The sequence below is a fragment of the Simochromis diagramma genome, unplaced genomic scaffold (assembly GCF_900408965.1).
Source record: "Simochromis diagramma unplaced genomic scaffold, fSimDia1.1 OVJJ01000321.1, whole genome shotgun sequence".
Taxonomy (NCBI): domain Eukaryota; kingdom Metazoa; phylum Chordata; class Actinopteri; order Cichliformes; family Cichlidae; genus Simochromis; species Simochromis diagramma.
In genome coordinates, this window is record NW_024386772.1 from 17,035,779 (window position 1) to 17,051,823 (window position 16,045).

Sequence of the window (16,045 nt, forward strand, 5' to 3'; positions counted from 1 at the left end):
ATTAAACATCTAAATATGTATGTGTGTTGCTTAGAGTGAAAATAATTCAAAGAAAGCATTAAAAAGAAATGGCAGCAACTAACATTCACTTCTTACTTTGGGTGCTTGTTGTTCATGAAGTATAGTTGGGCACAGCACATGCATCGATTGTTTATTTTGTCCTCCCTCTGTAAAGACAAAGATTACCCTGAAATAGGGTGCATGCAAATATTTTTGAAAGCTCATTTGCATAACTATCAGGAAGCTAAGACTGTCTTTTGCAAAACCTTAGTTTGCTGCTTTGTTTACTGTCCTGGGATAACCTTTATCACGTAAAAGGAAGCTACTATTTTGACACAACTGGTAGGCAGCAAGTAACTTTATTATTTTAATGATGAAAAAGTACAGCACTTAAAATGCCAATATTGTTAAAGGGATGTAAAAGTGATTTGTGTGCAGTGTTGTCTGAGGTTTCTCATCTTCCTCGTCTTTCTGTGAGAGTTTACATAGATTGTGGTGCGATTTGAAGCAAAAACACTTCTATTGTACACAAATTTCAAACCTTTTATTTCAAAAAGTCTTGAAAGAGTAGTTGTCAAACAATTAAATGATCATTTTTCAAACGAATTGTTTATTTTAAAATCTTTTAGTCAGGATTTAGAGTGCAGAATGGCACAGAAACTGCACCAGTTAAAGTCTTATGGCCTCTTGACTATTAACTGCTTGGCCTGCAAGACCTCATTGCATCATTCAATATCACTGACCAAATATGTTACGGCAGAGATTAGAACACACTGTTAGTATCAAGAGTACTGTAGTGAATCACATGTATCACGCATGTAGATTATAGTTTTTTCATGTGAATGAGGAGCCTATTTTCACACACAAAAGCTATTCAGGGAGTTCAACAGGGTTCTGTGATGGGACCAGTACTTTTTTATATTATACATGCTTTCATTAGGTAATATTTTTAAAAAACATTAGGTACATTTTCTTTGCTATGGAGATGATACCCAGTTTTATCTATCCATGAACCTATGTGATCTGGCTCCATTTATCTTAATGACCTCATAGTAGCATTTCACTCCAATAGAGCACTTCACTCTCAGACTGCAGGCTTACTTGTGGGCCCTAGGACATTTGAAAATAGAATGGGAGGCAGAACCTTCAGCTATCAGACCTCTCTTCTGGGAGACCAGCTCCCAGTTTGGAAGTTTAGAAACTTTCATTTCTGACAAAACATATAGGTATGTCTAGATTAGGTGACCCCCTGAATCATCCTTTAGTTGTGTTGTAATAGGTCTAGGCTGCTGGCAGGCTTCCCTCGATCTATTGAGTGCTTCTTCTTCAAGCTGCTCTTTTCACTTGTCTGTCTTTATACATCACTTCTGTATTTAGTCATTAGCAATTATTAAACTCTGCCCATCACTCCTGTAGTTTACCTTTTGTCCTCTTTCTCTTCGCTCTCTTCTTTTTTCTCTCACCCCCACCCAGTGACAGTAGATGGCTGTCCCTCCCTGAGCCTGGCTGTGCTTGAATTTGTCCCTAAGTCACCAAGTGCTTGCTCATAGAGGGTTGTGTGATTGTTAGGGTTTCATTCTAATATTGTATCGTGCAAAATTAAGTGCCTTGAGGTGACTGTTGTTGTGAATTAGCACAATATAAATACAATTTATTTGAATTATATTTGCATTGCACCAGCTCAAACCAGGATAGACTCTACAATATCAGAGCAAGAACCGCCAAAATCACAAAGCACCCTATGAACCGGCACTTGGCAACAGTCGAGAGAAGGAACTCCCTTTCATTAGGTTTATATGTGAGACAGAATCACACTCAGAGAAGAACAAACATCTGCCTTGGCCAGCTGGGAAAGAGAAGAAAGACCATGAACAACAAAAGACAAAACAAAACCTGAAGGATGGTATAGATAAAAGATACAACATGCAACAGAGCATTCAAAAAAAAAATCACATGGGTATGGAAGAAGTGGTCAGGGCATCCCGGGAAGCCCCTCCACAGCCTGAGTCTAGAGCCCCTGTTTGAAAAAAATAAACATGATAATTAGCACATCACAGACATCGTCTTTAAAGATGCATTTTACCGTTTAATCCCAGGCCCAGAAGTTCTGTAACCACCATGTCTTTGAATGAGACCTAATCCCCATTCCTCTCTGCAATATACTATTATATTGACTCCCCGACTGTGGTGTCATCAGTGTGTTGAAACCCAACTCATATGCAGTCATTACAATAAAATAAATAATTTAGTACAGTCTTATTTACCTGTGTTAAAAGACTAAAGAAGTACATAAGGAGTATTTGTCTAAACTAGGGTTGCCCAGGAAGTCATGTTTAAGTACTTTATGTCTTGATCCCTTTCACTTAGGATCAACGAATAGAGTGCGGTTCCTCCTGCAATGAATTTGCCTTATCAGAGAAGATGTGCTGCTGCCATCTAGTGGCAGCAGCACAAAAAAAAGTTGATCAGAATCAGAATACTTTATTGATCCCTAGGGGAAATTATAAACAATATAAACATTAAAGTGCATTTTTAGGCAAACCATTGAGCAGAAGGACGCACTATTTTCAATTAGAACACTAGATGTTAGTGTAGTGATGTCAGTACTTAAAGAATTGGAGTAAAGTGCTGTTGTTTCACAGCACTTCACTCCAAGTGTTGTCCAGCTGCGTATTTGTGTAATTTGTTCCTAATTATATTCATTAATAAACCATTTTTTGAGTTCTCACACAGTGTTCAGTTAAAAGTTTTTAAACATTCAAGATCATAATTTTATTTGCTAAGGTACATTGGAAATGTTTCACAAAGAGACTCTGTATTATACAGAATTAGAAAAGCGCAACAAAGTGATGAAATTATTGTATAAATACACAAATCTGAAACAACATTTTAATGTTGAACCGAAAACAACATTCAGATACGTTTAAATCTGACGTCTTCGGCAAGATCCAGTGCAAATTTAGAAGAATGCCATTTAAATTGAATCAATTTATAGTCTTTTTCAACAGCATGACCAGAAGAGCGTCACGTCCAATAAACATTCTGAACACACACATTTATAGTCGCTAATAAACTTGAAAGATCTTAGCCTTGATATCTCCATGAGTATCACTGGCAGAAACCTCAAAGTTGGACTTGATGATCTGCTGCTGTTATTAGAGCTGGAGCTTATCCTGGAAGGTTACGACAGATGACAGAAATGCGTCGCTGTCGAGGCACTCTCTGCCCGTTGAACACAGACTCCTCATTTTTCAGGATCTCATGAGTGAACTTATATCTGGCCTGGTCCCTGCACAGGTGTAAAAAGGACAGGGTGAACCTTTGTTAATTGCAAACTTCCACAGCTGCTTCTTTACTATAACCGTTCAGCCTTGTGTATTAATCAAAATCTCAAACACGTCATATTTAGGAAATATTAAGACAGATATGAGGCAAATGCAGCACCTCAGTATGTAGAGGGAGCGTCGGGAAAGCAGCAGATCCAGCCATTCACTGGGTGTGTCCTCCTTCACTAAGCGCATAATACTGTCAGACAACAGACTCAACCCTGCAATGGTGCTTCCACAGAACTGGAAAAAGTTAGAGAGTAAGATCACCATGTGTGAAACTTTTTTTTAGAAAGCCACTGTGCAAAAATCCTGGCAAACCCACCTTGACACTGTCGATGTGGGGCTTGATGTAGCCAGTCTTGTCCAAATCTATAACATGCACAGGGCCGAGGAGCTGGCTACATTCAGGAAATGCTGTAGATCGGACCCGATTCAAGATCTCCTCACATGCCGCGCCCCACCTCAGACGCTCAGTCTCTCTGTACCCGTGGATTGCCTAAATGTGCAGGAAAAACAAAGTCGGTCTCACAGCCTGTGTTACTCTGAAGAGAAAACAGTTCAACTACACTGATCAGTGACAGTGTTAGGTGTGAATACAGCTATAGCTCTGTGATGCAGTTAAAAACGAACTACTGTACTTTATGTTGTTTATCACTGAGGTCATAGGGGGGGTGTTGGACTGCATTACTGTCAGAAGTGTGTCTAATATTTGATCCTGCCTCATAAACGTTGTTGGGTTAGACAAACTATCAGAAGCACTTCTAATCACAGTGCAGTAAACCACCTTCACCTACACCTTTTTAAATATTCAATACATTCAACTTTCCTAAAGTTTCGGTCAACAATGAACCTGACTTACATCGTCCCAGTGATCAAATTCGTAGCGTTTCTTCTTCAGGCCTGGGTCCAGCTCCCGCAGAAAAGCAGCCTCTTCTGCCTCAGTGATGAAGTCCGTCCTCACCTCCACCTGCGAGCCCAGCTTCTGCACCAGCTCCGGGCTGGAGCCCACCATTGGAGCTTCATCCCCGAGAGGTAACAGGCCGCTGGTGGCCCCGGAGCTCAGACAGCGCGGGTTACCGGTGCAAAGAGCTGGCTTGTGGATTTGCTTTAACACAGCCAACAACACTTTCATCGTCCCTGTCGATGTGTTATTAGTTAGTGTCCTTATAAAGCCCTCGTTTACCTTCAGCGGTGTTTCGGTCTTGTTGACATAAGTCAAGCAGCTATGGGAAGCGCCATGTTGGAAACGCAAAGCATTGTGGGGCTCGAAGTCTTTTTTTTTTCAGTCAAACGCCGGAAAAACAAAATGTTTGACCTCCGTCATCTCAAAGATAATGCCACCCGTACCATGCAAACCATATAAAAGGATAAGAATGAAAATAAATTTACAAAAAATAGTATTACAAATTAGAGTTACAAAAAACCTTATAAAACATTATACAAAAGATATTCTATACAGATTTCTTTTTAAATGTTTTATTTATTTATTTTAATGGCGAACTGCTATGGTACCATGAGTGTTTGGATTTTTTTTCCCTTATTAATAAACACCTTTATTACGAAACTGCAGTTTTGTATTTATTGTGTTATCTTTAATATTTAATATTTAAATTTGTTTGATGATCTGAAACATTTAAGTGTGAGAAACTTACAAAAAAAATTAAATCAGGAAGACGGCAAACACTTTTCACATCACTGTATGTGTGTCCTTCAACCTGGGATAACCAGATTTCTAAGTCTGTGGAGGGAAAATAGTATGGTCAACAGTATCAGATCCTGTGGTCTGGTCTCATATATATGTGACCCATATGTCTAACACACCTTCATGTACATTAATTCCACCCACAGTTAAAGCTCAGTGAGAGCAAACTCTCTTACAGGTTTAATAAATACAGGGAACCATATGCTGCAATTTATCCGTGTGAACACTGGAGGGAACTGAATGCCCATGATTACAAACTGAATCAGCTTAATCAGCACATTTCAACTAGTAAAAATGTTTAAGCCTCCACACAGGAGGTGGTGTTTTTCCCAATTTGTTCATCACTAACTGTATCAATAGTGTTTGACAAAATATACACAAAGATCTTCTTTTGTAATTGCCAGGCTTTAAATCTCTTAACCTGCTGCACAGGATTTTCATGACAACTTATGCAGAAACTGGAATAAGAAAAAAAATGCTAACATAGAAAGTAATAAAAATGTATAAAAAGAGTTTATACATTTTCATTAATCCACTGAGTGACTCTGAATCTGTGCAAAATTTTGAAAGCTGTAAAAATGGAGAATGTGAAAAAAAAAAACAGGAGAAAGGAGGGAGTTCATAGAGGAGATGATGACTTCATCCTCACTGGAGAATCCCAAGGAGAAAAAAAAATGCTTACTTGGCCTACTTACCACTAAGGTTAGCACGTCCACTCTCCTGCTCCCTCTTTTGGTTTGTATCCAGGCAAACTCTTATAGAAGGAAAGTGAGGTATCTCCTTTACCCCCACAAGAAGTGCATTGCTTTTACATTGAAGTTAAATTGTGATTTAAATATGCAAAGATAAAGTGAAAAAGATGTTTCCATGTAGAGGACCACCTGCTTTACTCTGCTTATAACTACCTTAATAATTCTGGATGTTTAAAAATGTAAAACGTGTGCTTCTTCTAGCACTGATAAACTTTAGTCCACCATCCTTCCACCTACAGAGACAGATATGTGTGCACGTGATTCCAAACATCCGCATGAATCCCCTGCATAAACAAGGTTAATTTGAGCTCCTTCTGTGAGCCTATAGTATTGGTCTCAGTCAGTGAACATCCACAATAACACACATATCTCCTCTTCATACAACTGATGTGATTCCCACTTCGTTGTTGGATGCCATGTTGCTGCCCCCAGCATTACATTCATCCAGCCATGACAAGCGTTATGAAGGGTGAGTTCATATTTCAATTCCCAGTTGGTGGACTCATTTAAAGGCTCTGTGATTCACTGAATTATCATGGGTCACATTTTCCTGGAGGCATCACTATGCCTTCTGTTGAATCAGCCCCCCCCCCCCCCCCACACACACACACACAGAGTTTTCTGAGGCTGAACACCTGAGTACTCAAATACCTCAGAATTCAGGTTATGTAAAGATGATGATGCTGTAACAACAGGAAAATAACACGTTTGACCCTTAGAGCAATCTGTCGTTTTTTGTTTGCTGTGTATAATGTGAGCCAGTGTTACAGAGGTTTACATGAAAATCTGCGACTGGTCTGTGGAGTGCCGGGTTCAGCAGGGGCGGAGTGCTCTACATGCATCCAGCGATTGAATTATTCAGTCTTATGAATCATTGAGTCACGACACTCCTTTTTAGGTCCTCGCCTCTGAGCTGCAGCCTCACAGCTACCCGCTATTTGAACATCTGACAGAGGAAGAAAAACAACAGAGAACTATTCAGACATGTTCAATCTCTACGGATGGGATAGACTAGCTTTTGTGTGTGTTGCATTTACATCCATGATTCCATCATTTTTTAACAGGTTGACGAATAATTCTGTCCTGATTATTCATCTTCCCTCTTTGACTAAAGTCAAACTTAATTTGGTTCTCTAGCCAGTTGTGCAGAATCATTCTTTTCTTTTCAGAGATGTCCGTGTTGTCCGTATTTGTGTATATTCTACAGTGCTGTGCAATTTGTATATGCACAAACATACATGAAAATAAAGTATAACAGGTAAAAACATTGTTTCTGTAATTCTAACACCTCCTGCTTTGCAATTTTTTTCTTCTTTTGTGCTTTTGCAAGAGGCTGCTAATAACAAAGAGTCTAAAAAGATGCAATTTAAAATTTGTTCATCCCTTGAGTTGAGGTGACATTTTGATGCTTGGATAATTCTGGGGTCAGTGTTCACAGAAAACAAACAAACAACAACAAAAATTCCTCTAAAATGGTGAGGTACAAGGATTAGACTGACAATAAGTAAAAAGCAGCCATTGTCCAAAGAAAAACTTTGATCTTAACAAAACCTGGAGAACTATTGCTGCAGACCAAGACAAATTCAAGACAGTATTAAAAGAAATGAGGCATATGTTGAGATTTTTGCACAGATTTTTGACCCCAAACTGAATTTAAAACACTACCTGAAGTTCTAAAAAAGCAGTCAGCATACTGCACTGACAATTACAAGCACTTAACAGGAAAAGTATGTGGGATAGTTGTGATATTTAACTTGATGGATTAAAAAACAATGCCCCTATGACAGATATGAACAAAGTCAGCATCTTTACCATTGCACCTTCTTATGAAATTAATTATTACTGTGAACATCATATGAACTAAAGTCTGGGTTGCCCAAAACGTCTTTCTTCCACTAAATGAGAGAGGTAAGGAAAAACGTGTGGTTTCAGTCATAGAAGTAAAATCACAATAAATACAGCCTGTTTATCATTTACTGCAGTCTATTTTATAGAGACAGTTCATGTGCTCTGGTGAGGTAACAATGTTTTGTGCATGGGTGGCCTTGGTGTTGTTGCTCTGCAGTGCTTCTTATGCCGGCTGTGTGGAATAACAGGTTTGGACAGAAGGATGCTGCTCCTTAAAGCCTCTGGCACTGAACAGCAATAGATAATTTCACAGATCAACACACACAAGTGTAAATACACACATTTATGAACAAACACACACAACATGTAACAGTCTAGAGGTTTTGGAAAGACAATGTTTCAAAAACAAGATTCAAATGACAATCATTAGTAACGTTATGTAAATGCTAACGCACATAACTCACAAGAAGGAAACATAACAGCCGACACAGAGTATAATTATCTTATTAGGTTAATAATGAATAATGAATACATCATTGTGTTAACTAATCCCAACTCTGCATTTTGTCACAAGATATAAGGCGTAACGTCTTGTGCGGGAGGATGTTAGTCAATTAAGTGAGGTGCAGAAGGGCATCATGATGGACAGGTCCAGAATGAAAAAAAAGTACAACAAGATGTTCATAGCAGAGGCTGAGGCATAGGCTCTGGGCACTAGACTGAAGAGATATACCAGACAAGCAGAGGCCAAGAGAATAAACGCTCTTCAAAAATCCATTGAGGGTGTGCTCTCAGGTAAAAGGGTAGAATAGCACCAAGGCAGACCCAACAAGAGCTAAAAATGACAAATACTGGAAAAACATCTGTGAGAAGGAGGTGTCACACAACAAGTGGTTGGCGCCCCTAAAAGCAGACCACAGCAACCTCCAACAACAAGTCTCCAGAATAAAGAAAGGACCTGACATGATCCGTACCTACTGGCTGAAGAAGCTAAAAGATCTCCATGATCACTGAGCACAAATATATGGTCTGCTAACAGCAGGTTCTCATCCACACAGAGCAGAACAGTTCTGATCATGAAGGATCCCAACAACTACTTGGCCATTACCAACCTCTCCACTACATTGAAGCTCTTCTCAGGCATCGTAGCAACCAAGCTGAGTAGGCACATGAGTAATACATGAGCACAGCTCAGAAGGGCATTGCAAGTAACACCAAAAGGCCAAAGTACCAGCTCCTGGCTGAAAGAGCAGTACACAAGACTCTAAAGCAGTATCCAGGCAGACCAACTTGGGCACTGCCCAGAGTGACTACAAGAAAGCCCACAACTCAGTGCCCCTGCACATGGATACTGGAGTGTTTGGTGTTAAAAAAAAAAAGAAAAACTTTGCTGTATTATTTTATCTGGTTTCTTTTAAAAGAATCCAAAGGTGATTTGTTTGTCTTTTCTTTTAAAATACACTAGAGCTAATTATTAATAAAAAAAAATTGATGCAAAATAGAGAATTACAACATGTTTTTTTCCTTTGAAACTGTCACTCTCCTGTACTACTTACATATATTTTAAGTAAAAATACCTGTGTGTATTTGAGGTCGGACTCAAATACACACAAATGGCCTAATTCTAGAAAAATGAAATAGTAAAATTTGAGAAATTATAAATTTGGAAGTACTACAATTAACTTTTCTTCTTCTGCTATGATAATGTTTCAGCACTTCCTTCATGATACAACAAAGGTGTTTCACATAGATCTTTATCTTTGTGTATTTGTGAAAATCACTTTACTCCCAATCGCCTAAATCATAACTATCATGAATAACCTCATAAAGTAAAGTAAATACCTCCCCCCACAAAAGGATACTGCAACAGTCAGAAAGAAAATGGTAGAAACAAGCAAACAAAGCAACAAAAAAACAAGAAGTTAATTGAAGAATTACGCTGAACTGCAGTTAGCTGAGTACAATCACTAAGACTACGGTGTAAGGTAGTAGAAAAATAGCCCGAAACAGCTTCAATTGCTAGAAAAGGGGTATGTAATGGATTGTGGCTAAATAAATGAAGGTAATGGATTGCAATTTGTATATACAGTGGGGCAAAAAAGTATTTAGTCAGCCACCGATTGTGCAAGTTCCCCCACTTAAAATGATGACAGAGGTCAGTAATTTGCACCAGAGGTACACTTCAACTGTGAGAGACAGAATGTGAAAAAAAAATCCATGAATCCACATGGTAGGATTTGTAAAGAATTTATTGGTAAATCAGGGTGGAAAATAAGTATTTGGTCAATAACAAAAATACAACTCAATACTTTGTAACATAACCTTTGTTGGCAATAACAGAGGTCAAACGTTTACTATAGGTCTTTACCAGGTTTGCACACACAGTAGCTGGTATTTTGGCCCATTCCTCCATGCAGATCTTCTCGAGAGCAGTGATGTTTTGGGGTTGTCGCCGAGCAACACGGACTTTCAACTCCCGCCACAGATTTTCTATGGGGTTGAGGTCTGGAGACTGGCTAGGCCACTCCAGGACTTTCAAATGCTTCTTACGGAGCCACTCCTTTGTTGCCCGGGCGGTGTGTTTTGGATCATTGTCATGTTGGAAGACCCAGCCTCGTTTCATCTTCAAAGTTCTCACTGATGGAAGGAGGTTTTGGCTCAAAATCTCACGATACATGGCCCCATTCATTCTGTCCTTAACACGGATCAGTCGTCCTGTCCCCTTGGCAGAAAAACAGCCCCATAGCATGATGTTTCCACCCCCATGCTTCACAGTAGGTATGGTGTTCTTGGGATGCAACTCAGTATTCTTCTTCCTCCAAACACGACGAGTTGAGTTTATACCAAAAAGTTCTACTTTGGTTTCATCTGACCACATGACATTCTCCCAATCCTCTGCTGTATCATCCATGTGCTCTCTGGCAAACTTCAGACGGGCCTGGACATGCACTGGCTTCAGCAGCGGAACACGTCTGGCACTGCGGGATTTGATTCCCTGCCGTTGTAGTGTGTTACTGATGGTGACCTTTGTTACTTTGGTCCCAGCTCTCTGCAGGTCATTCACCAGGTCCCCCAGTGTGGTTCTGGGATCTTTGCTCACCGTTCTCATGATCATTTTGACCCCACGGGATGAGATCTTGCGTGGAGCCCCAGATCGAGGGAGATTATCAGTGGTCTTGTATGTCTTCCATTTTCTGATGATTGCTCCCACAGTTGATTTTTTCACACCAAGCTGCTTGCCTATTGTAGATTCACTTTCCCAGTCTGGTGCAGGTCTACAATACTTTTCCTGGTGTCCTTCGAAAGCTCTTTGGTCTTGGCCATGGCGGCGTTTGGAGTCTGACTGTGTGAGGCTGTGGACAGGTGTCTTTTATACAGATGATGGGTTCAAACAGGTGCCATTCATACAGGTAACGAGTGGGGGACAGAAAAGCCTCTTACAGAAGACGTTACAGGTCTGTGAGAGCCAGAGATTTTCCTTGTTTGAGGTGACCAAATACTTATTTTCCACCCTAATTTACGAATAAATTCTTTACAAATCCTACCATGTGAATTCATGGATTTTTTTTTCACATTCTGTCTCTCACAGTTGAAGTGTACCTCTGGTGCAAATTACTGACCTCTGTCATCATTTTAAATGGGGGAACTTGCACAATCGGTGGCTGACTAAATACTTTTTTGCCCCACTGTACGCACACAAACATGAACCATGTTGTCTGAAGTGACATCTCCCTGCGAGTCAGACCTACAATGAACTTGCGCAATCGTGCAGGTTTGTAACACTGGGGCTTTGTTTCTGATTTCACGTTGTTCTCCACGGTGCTGAATTGTGGTGCTGTCCATTGTCCTGAAGTGATGCCAAGGATAGCAGTCATCAGGTTTTTCTTAGTCGAATTGAAATTGTATTGAAAACAATACTGCCAAAGTTGTATCAAAGTAAAATACCAACAAAACAAAAGAACAGTAAAAAAAAAATGTATCGCCCAGAATATCGATGCTTCTGATCAGTATTTAAATTTTGTATTCCTGCATGCCCTTGAGGAGGGGTCAGTATCTTTCATGGCCGAATTCTTTGCTTAAGTGCACACAGAGCAAAACGATCCCCTTCTGACATATTTGATAGGCGTTTAAGGTGGCAAAGTATCGACTGGCTTTCACACGTGCCGCACGCCTCTGCTGATTCGGTTTGTTAGATTTGCCAGGCACCCTTAAATCTCTATATGCTAGATGATTTCCCATTCACCCTGTGTGGAGTCAATCAATTAGCTCACATACAAGGGGATGTTGTCCGGGACCAGGCTTTGGGCTTCCTCTCTTCTTCTTAGGGGCTTAATATAATGTGGCACCAGCACTTTGCTGAAGGTGTATATTGGGTGATTACATATGACAACAGCTCTTTGCCACCGTTCTCCCGCGTCCACGTGGAGGTTTGCTTTCAAAACGATGTGTTTTAGGTAAAAAAAAAAAAAAGAAAGAAAGAAAAGAAAAAGAAAAAGAAAAAAGAAAGAAAATAAGAAAGAAATGCTTTAAGGTGGAATGGTGGTGTGTGCAGAAATGTTGTCACTGTGAAATAAATCACATCATTTCTCGGCGCCGTCCATCCACCTCCCCTGCCTCCCCTCTGTGTTGTCACTGAAAATATTTGCTGTTTTGCTTGGGCTTTAGCGCAGACCATATGGTCACACCTTCAGCAGGCACCAGTGTTTTCGGTGGAGCGATGATGAAAGCCTCGAGGAGAGGAGAGTGAGGGAGCGATGAAGGCAGGAAAGAAGATCCTAGACTCAGTTTCAGGGAGGAAGGGAGGGAGTGAGGAGTGCTCTCTTCGTCCATTAATTTCCAAATGTCTGTTGCTAAGAATAGCCTGCCCCCCCTCCCGCACACACACACACACACACACACACACACACACACACACACACACACACACACACACACACACACACACACACACACCACCTTCCCTAACAAACACACACAGGATTGCGCGTACACACACTGACGCGCCTTTACTGACGAGCCCGTGTGCGCGCAGTCATTGTGAGCTTGGGTTGCAGCTGTATCTTTGCAAGAGCTGCATAATGCCCCCCCCCGTCGCCATACGTACATTTGCGCGCGCACAGTTCCCCTCCGCCGCACACACGCTCCTAATAAAAAAGACCCTACAATACTTATTTTGAAGAAAACAGACAAGAGTGTCCGCCTCAGTTTGACAACAGCGGGATATCTGTGTTTCAGTTCAGCCGGACAGGGCTATGTAGCCCGAATCACCTTAAAAGAAACAGGCGAGTAGGCGATGCCTCCATCCCTGACACAGGTCTGGAAGTTGGACGCGTTGCGTGCGTCATGTGCTCTGGCTGCAGAACTGAGCAGACTCCCATTCTAGTTCACACAAGCTGAGAGACACCGCGAGGAGCGATTTATTTCATTTATAGACAGACTCGGGCCCGAATCCCAGGGAAACAGTCAGTCCCCTCCCTTTCATCCTGTCACCATCCATTCACCGATCCATCGATCCATCCTGTCCGTTCGTCCCTCTCTCCCTCCCCTTGGGGGCTGCCGGACGAGCAGAGAAGAGAAGAGGCCGTGAGGAACGGACTACTCCAATGAGAGAGAGAGAGGGAGAGAGCGAGAGGTACGAAGGACGCTCTGCCAGGACATTTGAGCTCATCGGTGCGGACGAAGGTAGACTTTTTTTCTTTAAAGGCGGGAATGGTGATGGACTTTCGTACTGCTACACCTAGAATGGCCAAACCAAGATCATGAGAGGGTGTAAAGCGGCGGAGAAGCGACCGTCTTACCCTTGTCTTTGACGCCGTCGCTCGCGTGTCCCTTGCTCGGCTTCTGGATGGCCACGCAGGTGAGGGATAGAAGATGATGGGTGCTGATGAAATCGTTTGAGAAAATTATTCCACCTAAGCTACGGAGTAAGACAGCATTGACACCGATGATTCACGGAAAAACGGTATTTGTTCTGTCTCATTTCTGCCTTCTGAAATTTCACATTCTGAAATAAGGCTCGTCAATAGCAAATGTCACATTTTTCCGGTCCAAAGGTTTGTCGGAGTGTAGTGGTAAAACAACTGTAAGGTGGCTGGAGCCACGTTATTACCACACACTGTACCAAACATTGCGGATGTTTCAGAAATAAATAAATAATAGTAGCTTTTCCATTTCAATGCCTTTAAGTCTGTGGAAACGCGACTGTTTCCAAAATGCCGACCTGAACGCCAGTGACTGTCGTGGATAGCTGTAAGCTGTTTTATTATTTATTTATTTATTTATTTTTATTTTAACAATCTTATTTATCGAGGCCTGTGTTATACTCGGGCGTTAACGTTGTCAGAGCAAAGACATGAAACGTCCAGCAAGGTGCAGGAAGCTCGGGTGCGCTCTGAGGCAGGCATGTACCGTAGGCAACATGAAACATTCATGTTAACTCGCTACAGTCTCACCATGATTTCATGTTGGGAGCGAACCCTGCTTTATATGGACATAAGAGTGGACAAAGACTGAGAAACCCTACAGCACTACCCTACAGTGCAACCAGTCAGCCAACCGACCACACATTTAATTTCCTCACACCCACAATTGGCCGTTGGCAGAGACGCACAGAAAAGGAGACAGTACATGGGCGTCCTCGTCTGCTAAAACCAAGCGCTGCAAAACTGCTCGCCGGGTGCAGGTGTTCAGCATAAGCTTACAAGACAACCCGTTGTGCATATGAGACGTTCTGATCCAGATGGGATGTAATGTTGTGTGGTTGCACAGCTGAGCATTGGTCTCCTTCTCCGCTGCTTCGTGAAGATTGGCTTTTGGTGTCCAGAGAATGGCGCGGTTCGGAGACGAGGTACCAGCCAGGTATGGCGGAGGACCTGGCGGAGGAGGCCCGGGAGGCCGGGGTGGTAGCAGGCAAGGAGGACCCCATGGACACGGCCACGGACACGGTCATGGGCATGGCCACGGGCATGGCCACGGCCCACCTGGAGGGCCCGGGGCCCAGAGAATGTACAAGCAGTCTATGGCGCAGAGAGCCCGGACAATGGCACTGTATAACCCCATCCCCGTACGCCAGAACTGCTTCACTGTCAACCGTTCGCTGTTCATTTTCAGCGAGGACAACTTCGTGAGAAAATACGCCAAAAAGATCACCGAATGGCCATATCCTTTACCATGTGTGCAGTGGGTAAACGCCTTTAGGCCTTGCCTACAGGTAGGCCTGTGTGCAGACAGCTGTTTTTAATAATGTTTCACTTTTTCCCCGTTAAATGAGCTGCAGACTTTACGTTATGTCCCAGTATCAAACGTGTAACAAGCAGATCCATCCGTGCAAGTCACGAATGAGGTATAGGCTACAGTAGGTGACAGAGGAGTTGCTGGGTGTTTAATTAATAGTCAATTAACGAGGGTGGTTCTGTAACAGTGGACCATTCTGATCACCATTAATCACATTTGTTTGCAATTTCACATCGCAATCCCGCGAGACTTGTTTGATATACGCTTCCTAAGTGGTGTGTGTGGTTTGAGTTTGTGGTGGAGGTATAGGGGGCGCATCTGGTTGCTGATGTCAGCATGTGCAGTATAGTCACAATGCCCAGCCAGGGTATACAGAAACAGGAGGAAGGAGCAGAGGAGGTGGGGGAACCAAAAGAGAGAAAAGGAATTTAGATTAGTTAAATGTGTGTGTACGTGTGTTCTTGTGGCGACGCACACAAGTTCCCATATCAGCACGATGCAGGTGTTCTATATGATGTGTGTGTGTGTGTGTGTGTGTGGCAGAGAGACAGAGGGAGAGAGGGTGGTGGTGGTGGTGGTGGTGCTGGGGGGGGTAATAACTCAAGTATGCCAGTGTGAATATAGAAACCTGCAAAATTTGTGGATGCTCATCTTAATCACAGAAGATGCAGGTGTCACTGAATGAATGTGTCATCATTTCACACTGTGTGCCTGCGTGTGTGTGTGCTTGTGTAGGCCTACTCCAACCACTAAGTGTGACAGTGTTGCATTTCCAGCAATCCCCTGCATTTTCACATTTCTGAAACCAGCAGGTTTCCTAGGGAGAGAAAATGAAAAGTGATTTCGGTATTTTCATTTCCAGGATTTGTGTATGCAGGCATGAATGCATGCAAATGTGGAAGTGAGTTTCTGTGCAACTGTTAATGACAAGAGGGAAAATTGGAGTAATGATTATATTGATCTATGCTGATGCTTGAGCCATGACATAACTACACACACTAATTGGGTTGTTCCCGTGCATAGATACTTAGAGCGCCTCTGAATCATGTCTTAGTGACTAAATGACAGATGTGTTGCTGAGCAAACGCAAGAGTGTGCAGGGATTTTGAGGTTATATGTGTATGTATACAGTTAAACATACAGTCAACTTGCTTACTGAGAGCATGAATTGTTTTTATTAA

At 42.0% G+C, this 16,045-nt stretch overlaps 2 protein-coding genes across 19 annotated transcripts in view; one reads left to right on the forward strand and one right to left on the reverse strand.

Annotated features, from left to right (window-relative positions):
• Positions 1–340: 340 nt before the first annotated feature.
• On the reverse strand, positions 341–4,696 carry alkbh7 (alkB homolog 7). The gene is made up of 4 exons (XM_040053233.1): positions 4,189–4,696; positions 3,652–3,825; positions 3,445–3,569; positions 341–3,289 (listed from the first exon to the last, which is right to left on the reverse strand). The coding sequence occupies exons 1-4, from the start codon at positions 4,459–4,461 to the stop codon at positions 3,169–3,171; spliced, it is 693 nt and encodes a 230-aa protein (XP_039909167.1). The 5' UTR covers positions 4,462–4,696; the 3' UTR covers positions 341–3,168.
• Positions 4,697–12,791: 8,095 nt separating this feature from the next.
• The window catches only part of cacna1aa (calcium channel, voltage-dependent, P/Q type, alpha 1A subunit, a), an 82,213-nt gene continuing 78,959 nt past the window's right edge, over positions 12,792–16,045 (forward strand). For 10 of the 18 annotated variants that reach the window (XM_040053244.1, XM_040053297.1, XM_040053250.1 and 7 more), the window contains exon 1: positions 12,792–14,789. In XM_040053244.1, coding sequence (XP_039909178.1) covers positions 14,458–14,789 — 332 coding nt within the window. In that variant the 5' untranslated portion in view covers positions 12,792–14,457. The remainder of the gene's footprint in view (positions 14,790–16,045) is intronic. The other 8 variants (XM_040053313.1, XM_040053335.1, XM_040053270.1 and 5 more) reach the window with 2 other exon arrangements.

Coding starts and splice junctions, on each gene's coding strand:
- alkbh7 (XM_040053233.1), bottom strand. CDS start 4,461: ATGAAAGTGTTGTTGGCTGTGTTAAAGCAAATCCACAAGCCAGCTCTT. Junction 3,826..4,188: donor AATTTGATCACTGGGACGAT/GTAAGTCAGGTT, acceptor CTGCACATTTAG/GCAATCCACGGGTACAGAGA. Junction 3,290..3,444: donor CGCTCCCTCTACATACTGAG/GTGCTGCATTTG, acceptor ACACCTGTGCAG/GGACCAGGCCAGATATAAGT.